The following is a 9,501-nucleotide window of genomic DNA, read 5'->3' as shown; positions in this document are numbered from 1 at the left end:
CAATTTTTGTATTAATTGATTGTTATTGCCCACTTTTTATTTCATACCGAAGTTTTTCATTTTCAATCTATGACATATTATCTAGCTAGGCTTCGAATTCTAGTTCAGAAATTGTAGTGTATATCCTAACCGAGAGACGGTGCTCAATACCGTACGGCGTGGATTCTGTCATAGTGCATGTCGCCATCGGTAACATCGCATGGCATTGAGTCGGTGGATGGACTATATTATATGTATATTAAATTTGTCAAACCAAACGAGACTGACATAGCGCACCAGCGCTCAAACCTCATACAGTAAATACCTAAACAAAAATTAAACATTTTGCCTAAGATATAGGTATTGGAGTGTAATTAAGTACCTAAGTGATATTTTACAAAGGTAACCTATAAGTTAGAAATGTTACACCATCTTATCCTCTTGGTGTTTTATATCGCAATTTATCAAGTTATAAATAATTCACGCTTAAAGTTACTTGTTTATTAATTTAGTGTAGGTAATGTGACTGCATCTAATTTCATGTTAAGTATAATACTTGGTTACACCTGAAAATAATAAACATGTCACTACTTCTAGCTTTTTGTCATCCATTAAATAAACTTAGAATTAATTTCACAACAATTAATTCGGCGTTTTTACACATTATACAGTAAATGACAATGGCTGAATAACTGCCCACCATGACACGGTACTTAGTCGTCGCCGCGTTGTAATTACTAACAAATATAAATATAATGAGTAAGCGACCACGTGTGCATAATATCGTTGCGTTGTTAATATTGATTAATTGGTTATTTTATAGATAGTTTTTGTTGTCCTACAACGTCCTTGTTTTAATCATACAACGAAAATAATTAATTAAATATCGAGAAGCCACGAGATAAAAAAAAAACATTTTATTAAAAAAATGTTATCTAGGTATAATTTTAATCATTAGGTACAATAAATAAATAATTTGTACAGTAGTTTTCAGCTATTCTGAAGTAAGAACGACGTTGTTTTGTTGATAGCTGCTCTGAGGAACCTAAGCGTTGTGATCCCTCAGAAGAATACATACTGAAGGACACATACTTACATACATTCTCAGTTTTTAAAACCGACTTCCCAAAACACTAAAAAGCAAAAAAAAAACTATTTTTAGGTGCATCGGCCTAGAATTCGGTGTCTAATGGATGTTACTAAGTTAATTTTGCCACCGACTTCTAGGCCGATGCACCTAAAAATAGTTTTTTTTTTGCTTTTTAGTGTTTTGGGAAGTCGGTTTAATTTTTTTGTAAAAAAGTTTTTTATTTAAAGCTTTTCAGTGATACGTATAGTTGTCACTATCCATACAAGTGGGAAGTTCTCATCAATACAAAGAATATAAGTCCAAATACGAGGTATTTTACATATTCAGTTGTCGAGTTCCCTCGACTTTCTCTGGTCTCCATCATCAGGTTAGCTTCAAACCTTCACTGTTGCAAAGGTCTTGTCCATACAAATAATTTAAGCCCAAACACGAGGTAGTTTACATATTCAGTTGTCGAGTTCCCTCGACCCTCTCTGGTTTCCATCATCAGATCAGCTCCAAATCTTCACTGTTGAATAGTGCTTTTAGGCGTACACCTGAGTATCAAGTTTTTACCCTATGTATGCCTACAACTTTCGAAGGTTGCCCTCGATTTCTCAGGGTTTCCATCATCAGATCCTGACCTGATGACTATGGGACCAACTGGCAGCTATTCCGAGTCGAACAAAAAAAGAATCACGTAAATCGGTCCATAAACCTCGGAGTAATCGATGTACATACATAGAAAAAAAAAAAAAAAAAAAAAAACATACCGGCCGAATTGATAACCTCCTCCTTTTTGGGAAGTCGGTTAATAAAGTTAAATAAGCAATTATGATTTTTTTCTATGAAACTTACAAGAATGTTCACTGTAAATGTTGTGTAGCGCCACTGTGTTTGTCCTGAGCACGAAACTGTGACGCCACAGTCCTGTGAAGCCAAGTAACCGCACTCGATACAACCCTCCGACGAGAGGGTAGCGTGGCGGTTCCGCCACCCGCCGCTAGGTAGCGCTGACCGCCCATTTGAGTAAATAACTTGAGGAAAGTTTTTAATACTCCTTGGTTGTTTCGTTTTATAATTAGGAAAATAAACATTAATTCAAACTTTTGCGGATCTTAACTTAATTAATTACATATATTGAGCTTTTAAAATTGTACGTAGATTGATATACCTAACCGTAGCCAATCTAAAGAAAATAATGTTAAACTTACAAAACTATTTAAATTTCTTATTAGGTTTAAATTATAATTTATAATTATTGAAATTATCTTCCTTTAATCATTTTGCAATGCAGGAATCACAAAGCATTTTTTGGTAAAATATCATATGCGTAATATCTACTATAGTCCCCCTATTCGATAACAGATGGCGCTAGTAGTGTGTATCGGTGCTCGCCGTCGCTGCTACGAGTTTTGTGAACAGTATTATTGCCAACTCTGAATACACAATTTGTGATCTGCATTTCACGAATAGTGAGATTTTATTGACTAATTATTGTGATTTATGGATGAATTAAATTATTTATTACATTAGAAACTGTTTTACGTTTCAAAATATAAATAATGATGAAATAATAAATGAACATTGTGAAAATAAACATATTTTTTTTTATTTCTTATTATACCTACTTACTACTACATTGAATAAGATTTACTGGCCATTAATTAAGATTTAATATAATAAAAGTCTTAAAAACAGTTTTTGCAAATTAATAAAACTTGTATAATGTTAAATCACAAGTGCACTTAATAAAATGAATTTGTCAATTTGTCGTCACTTGTGAAGTATCACTTATAATAAATTATAATAATAAACATAAAGCTTGCGGTACAGTCGACCACGTTGCCGTAGGACCTGCTCCCACTCGTTATGATAACAGAAACACTCATTACTGTTCATGTTACTAATATTATGTTCCTTCATATACAAACGTTTCAAACATTCCTAACCATCTTACGAAAAAAGCTTTTAAGAAATAATCTAAAATAACAAATTCATGATAGTCATCATTATGCTAAGTTATTAATTTTTATTCAAAAATATTTAGCAACATTTAGAACATTTTCTTTTTATTATTTGTTTAGGTAATGCTTGGTTCTATTAAAAGTTGTAAGGATTTAATTCACTTACATTTTTTTTGTAAATCATCTCAAACCAGTTTGTTACTTTTCTAATAAGACTCATTATTCTTGTTAATACTTAGTTTAACATCTTGTTACCTATATCACTTTTCGATTCTAAAATACATAAATCTGCGTGGCCTCTTTTATATTTACATATAACAATATACTTATTTAGATATAAAGAGCATAAGGAAGATTTTGACTTAGGTACCCAACCGTATAATTAAAACATTTTCTTAAATAATAAAATTTTCAAATTTTATTTCCGTACCCTATGGCAAGCTATGTGTTTTCATAGAAATGTTATCGTTCTATCTCACCCGGCACCGCAGTAAAGCTCATGCTCAGCCTGAATATCTTTACAATGTTCTTATAAAATTATATATTCATTTTTTTTTGTTTGTATAAAATAAAAATAAATATGATTTTTCTAACTAATTATAAGGCACCTTTTGTGGCATAACGAATTACTTAATATTTTTTATTTATTTATAAGAAGTTGTAAATACATGAATAAAAACTGTGTGAAGTTATTTATGAATATTATTTGAAATAAAGAAGTTTTATACGAACAATAACAAAGTAAATATAAGTAAATTAATAAATAACTTGCTAAAGTACGCGGCCTATAATTTATAATGCATTGATAAATACAATTTAAAATGTATTTGTGAAACTGCATGAGTAGTTAGTCATGAAGAGATCATTCAGTAAGTCATATCTAGCGTACTGTGTCGCTGTCCGTCGGCGCGGGTAGCGAGCTCGCCGGCAGTGTAGACGCGAGCGCGACGCACAATTTTCCTGTGCGAGGGGCGCGCGGCGGAGAGCGGGGTGCGGGGCGCGGGGCGCGCGGGGGGCGGGGCGCAGTAATTACATCGTCATTAGCGGGCGGCGGCCTGGGCGGGGCCGCCCCTCTACCTCTGCGGGCGCGCGCAGCGCCGCCGAGCGCTCCAGTCCGCTCCGTGCTGCCGTCGCGCACGCACGCGCATGTCGCTCGCTGTTGTATTCGGTGATGTGAGGTGGCCCCCGCCGCTGCCGCAGCGCCGCGCGACTAACGCGCTTTTTTCGCGACCGAGTAAGCCAGTTGAAGGCTCGAGAGCCTTCGAGCCGGCAAGACGCCGTCCACCGTGGATCTGAGGTACGGCGCCATGGCGGCGACCACGTACATGCCCGCCGACATGGACCTGGGCAACATCGGCGGGTACCATGCAGCGTCGCCGCGCAGTGCCGAGCCCGCCGACATGAAGTACCAGCACGGGCTGCACGCGGGCGGCTCGCCGTCCCCGGGTGCGCCCGTGCTCAACCCGTGGACGTCGCTGCCGCCGGCCGACCCCTGGGCCATGCACCAGCACCACGCGCACGCGCACCAGCCCGACGTGAAGCCGCCGCCGGCGCCGCACGAGCACCGCCACCTGCAGCACGGCGGCTGGCACGCGCCCGTGGTGTCGCCGCACTACGGCGCCGGCTCGCCCGTGGCGCTGCACGGCGGCTACCCCATGCCCATGCACCAGCACCACATGCTGCGCGACATCCAGCCCTCGCCGCACCCGCTGCACCATCACGCCATGGAGCGCGAGCCGCCCGAGGAGGACACGCCCACCAGCGACGACCTCGAGGCCTTCGCCAAGCAGTTCAAGCAGCGCCGCATCAAGCTGGGCTTCACGCAGGCCGACGTGGGCCTGGCGCTCGGCACGCTCTACGGCAATGTGTTCTCCCAGACCACCATCTGCCGGTTCGAGGCGCTGCAGCTCAGTTTTAAAAATATGTGCAAGTTGAAACCGCTGCTCCAGAAGTGGCTGGAGGAAGCCGATTCGACGACGGGGAGTCCCACGAGTATCGACAAAATAGCCGCACAAGGCAGGAAAAGAAAGAAGCGCACCTCGATAGAAGTGTCAGTGAAAGGTGCGCTGGAGCAACACTTCCACAAGCAGCCCAAGCCGTCGGCGCAGGAGATCACGTCGCTGGCCGACAGCCTGCAGCTGGAGAAGGAGGTGGTGCGCGTGTGGTTCTGCAACCGGCGGCAGAAGGAGAAGCGCATGACGCCGCCCAACACGCTGGGCAACGAGATGATGGAGGGCATGGGCCACGGCCACTACGGGCACGGCGAGGTGCACGGCAGTCCGCTGCAGCACTCGCACTCGCCGCCCGGGCTGTCGCCGCAGCACGGGCTGCCGGCGGGCGCGCACACGCTGGCCGCGCACTAACAGTTCGCCCCGTGGGCGCCGCCGCGGCCCTACTACTCGGAGCCTCACTAGCGCCGACTAGTCGCCGCGCCCGCGGGATACCGACCGTGTACATAGCGCCGCGCGCCCGGACGTGCCCGCGGCGCAAGTGACGGCCGCGCTTGTACATACCTGTGCGCGAGCCGGACTACACCCGAACGCTACGTTTAAGTTGTTCTTTATAATTTCAGTGAAGTCATTGATTAATTATGTGAGTAATGTTAAGATCGAAGCCAGTAATCGTTTATACTTTATCGAAACGCCGAGGTTCGGAGTGATCGCCGATACGTTTAGCTAGATAGTCTAATTGATAAATAAGAGCTTAAATCGGAGGTGGATCCCGGCGTCGCTCGCGCCTCGCCGGCGGCCGCGGCCGCAGCATCGTCGTGCGGTAAGTACGGCGACATTACACACTCACGAGTAGCACTGTAGCGCGCGTACCGAGCGCACACTGCGCGCATGTCGAGCGCACACCGCGTACTTGTCGCACGCGAAGCCGCGACCTGCGAGTCGCGCGAGCCGCGAGGCCGCTCCGGCGAGGAGTGCGAAGCACTATTCAGTTTTGTAAAGGACGATTTCATCGAATTTATTTATAGATATTACAAATTAACGATGTTCATAAATGCCTACCTATCAGTAGGGAGTCATTGTGGTGTGGAATAAATTTAAATTGTTGCTATTACTGTAAATTTATGATTAGTGATGAGGACGAGAGTAAAAAATATGAATCGGGTCGAAGCTTCGTTTTGTAAGGGAATACGAGTGAGTCAATAGGTGCAATTTTTATTTTAAGTGTTTAATGAAACGATCCGAATGTGAGAGCAATCATGTACGTAGTAAGCCAAGAGCGAGTAGCGCGACGCGCCGCGCGCTCTGTTGGTGTTGCGAGCGCTCGTACGTGCGGCGCGCTACTCGCACAACAACGCGCGACACGCACTCGACGCACACCTAGCTCCCACTACATAATTTATTCAAATTATTATTAAAAGGATGCAGACACGATGCCAAAATGGTTTTATTCCTGTTTTTTACTTGTTTTGTTGTTTTTTCGTTTGTATGTATTTGTGGCCAATCTTGGTACTTAATACTTGTAAAAATAGGTATTTTTTCTATATAAAATAATGTACCTACGACGTATATGATGATATATATTAAAAAAGTTCTTTATAGAAATTGAAATATGGAAATGACTTTTATTACATGTCCTGATATCTCTCTGCTTCGACAGATATTGTTTGTTACATGATGTTGTGTTACGATAGTGTCAGGTGTCAGACACAAGTGTAGCGCTCTCAGTGTCTGCTGTGTCGCAGTGCAACGAATGTTTAGTTTTAGGGAGGATTGTTTGCATAGTTTTACTGTTAACGAACAAAAGCTCAGTGACACTTGTGAAATGTTTTGCTGAAGTTGAATTAGAAGAATCATGTAAATATAGTATTCGCATCACGATGGAGTTAGGTATGCAAGTCTACATAGCGAGTAAATATTACTTAGTGATATGGATATTTTATATTATCGTCTAAGTATTTAATAAAACAGAGTAAATATTTTACTAAAGAGTATTATTGGTAAATCCCGGTCAGTAGGTCATAATGATAATGTAAAAAGTGTTGTGAGTCGGCTTAGAGTTGTTTGTTGTGTTTCCTCGGCGGGGTGAGGCGCAGGTAGCGCTCGCCGTCGCAGGCGCACCGCTGGCGTGTGACAACTACACGCAGATCGTATCGTGCGCTCAGCACATCGCACACACAATGTATATTTGATAACTGATGAGTTTGTACGCGCCTGTCACATATGAACTGCCTGCAGTTAGTGTTATCGCAACACGTTACTGATTGATTTGTTAGACATCGATTAAACTGAGTGACATTACTGTTACGTTTGGCCAATTCATTGTTTTATTGTTGTTCAAGTGAATTCACCGTTTTGAATAATATCCATCCCTATTTGCAATAATTTAAACACAATAACAATTGTTCGCACACGTGAATACAAACAACTTGACACATGATACAATATTTCTGCTTTGCTGAGTGACCCTCGGTTACATGTTGTGGGGTACCTTCTCTCTGAACTAATCACCTGATGATCAATATAACACATAAATGCATCCGTTTATCTTACCTAGGAAGTAAATATGACTAAACTACCTCTATTTATAATGGATGTCGCAGGAATTTAAATAGGAATTTTCCAACAATTAGAAAATATTTTCCAGATTGTTAAGGATTTTATTTCATTTATTTATGTTTATTCGACGTCAGCTACACAAATAAGTAATATTTTATTTAATGAATTAAGTACTATAATTTTATTTTTTTATTGATAATTAAAAAAAATGCTTAATTGAGGAATTGAAAAGATATCTCTGCAACGAGATGAACTTTTGTGTAATGAGTTAAACAAATAAATACCTATGAACACAAAATCAAGTTTGTGTAATAGATTGGCTTGAAGCTGTCGCTGACGGCACTCGGTATGCCTCACTACAGTTATGTTGATTTTATATCAAACATAACGTGTGTAGTACTTAAAGCGTTTCACTGTTTCAATTTAAACTTAATTTAATTACTCTCTAATGAATAATTACAGCGCTAGACAGGTTTCCACTCAAACAAGTATATCTGCGGCTCGCCGACTAAACTTTGTGGCGCAATTAAACTGAAATTGTTTCTGTGTGTGAAGGCGAAGAAAAAAACTTTTTCGCTTTAACGAGTGTCTGATAGCTTTCTCTTGTCAATAGAGTCGCTCGCAAAAACCGTTAAGGAGTGCTCATAGCCACTGTTGCTACCGTCGGCCCGCACACGCGGCTGCGGCGCGGCTGTCGTGTGGCTGTTGCCGAAGCCGCACGGCACTCACGAGCAAAAACATTACGTGTGTAGTGGCCGTCGCAACGCACTCACCATCCACACTAGACCAAATGACATTCCTTCTGTCTAATGAAGCGAGACAGCCGCAGTGAAACCTCGCTGTGAAAAAATATTCAACCAATACCAACACCAATCAATATTTCAGGAAATATCAGCCGAACACTCTCTGTACACACAGTTTAGTTACGGTTATTATTTTCTGCGTTTTAATTACGGTTGAAAATTCAGTTTAAGAATATTGTAAAACTCCTAATATTTAAAAGGTTTTAGAAAATAGGGAAATATATCTACAGTTTATAGCTATCAGTTACATCTAAAGAATTTAATACTGGATGTTTATCAAAGATACACCTACCTAGCTAAATTCTAATAATATGTTTATGTGGTTCAGCCACTTGGACGCACACACACGCGCGACTCGGGGCGAGATTTTTGTACGTTCACTTCGTGTAAGTTTTTTGCGTCTGTTAGCGATTATTTACAGATATAAAGCGACAATCGGTCGTTTGTTTCCGCCTGTTAACCCCAAACTTTTTGCATCAACATCGAACAAGAATGTTGTGCAAAAAAGGGCGTCTGTCTAACCATTGTCAAATAATTGCTAGAATACCCGCGCGACGAGCGGCGCGTCGCGCGGTGCCCAGCCACGAACCTGTCTTATTAGTTATTATATAGGTACATTACCTACATTACATTTTTCTTTTTGTCCTCGGGCTTCAGATATTATAATAAGTATGTAGGTCAAACAAATCTGTCATTACCTGCAAGTTTTTATGTAACTCAACGTTTTTGATGTCAGTGTTTTTGTTGTTGATGACAAAAACGATATTAACATGAGTTTCAAATAAAATATGATAGTAATCGCGTTTCAACTCTATGCATAAAGATAGGTGCTAATTGGCACTCAAATCTTATATGAAATAATACTAAATTATAGCAATGCTACCGGGCAGGATCTCAGGCTTCTTGTTTGAGACTTCTTCATTAAAATTGGAAGTAATTTTTTGACAAATGTCTGAGCAATAGTTTTTTGTTGTTTTAGAACAATGGCCATAGTGCAGGATGTACGTAGTGTAGTGTATGTAGTGGCGACCTTCGCGGCAGCGCGGAGTCGCTCACACGCCGCTGAAGCGGCGACGTGTCCACCTCCTACATTAACCCACTTCGCTGTGTTCAGTTGTCTGTTGTGAACATTAGCACGACACAGCACAGCCACTTCACGTACTCACATTATGTTA

The 9,501-nt window shown here is 41.3% G+C and overlaps 1 protein-coding gene across 1 annotated transcript; it reads left to right on the top strand.

The window, feature by feature from the left end:
• Positions 1-4,129: 4,129 nt before the first annotated feature.
• Positions 4,130-7,282, top strand: LOC124630572 (silk gland factor 3). The gene has a single exon (XM_047164531.1). The coding sequence runs from the start codon at positions 4,323-4,325 to the stop codon at positions 5,376-5,378; it is 1,056 nt and encodes a 351-aa protein (XP_047020487.1). The 5' UTR covers positions 4,130-4,322; the 3' UTR covers positions 5,379-7,282.
• The last annotated feature ends 2,219 nt before the right edge of the window (positions 7,283-9,501 follow it).

The sequence above is a fragment of the Helicoverpa zea genome, chromosome 5 (genome assembly GCF_022581195.2).
Source record: "Helicoverpa zea isolate HzStark_Cry1AcR chromosome 5, ilHelZeax1.1, whole genome shotgun sequence".
Lineage (NCBI taxonomy): Eukaryota > Metazoa > Arthropoda > Insecta > Lepidoptera > Noctuidae > Helicoverpa > Helicoverpa zea.
The sequence above is the reverse complement of the archived record's forward strand: the minus strand, read 5'-3'. Positions and strand labels throughout refer to the sequence as shown.

Coding starts and splice junctions, on each gene's coding strand:
- LOC124630572 (XM_047164531.1), top strand. CDS start 4,323: ATGGCGGCGACCACGTACATGCCCGCCGACATGGACCTGGGCAACATC.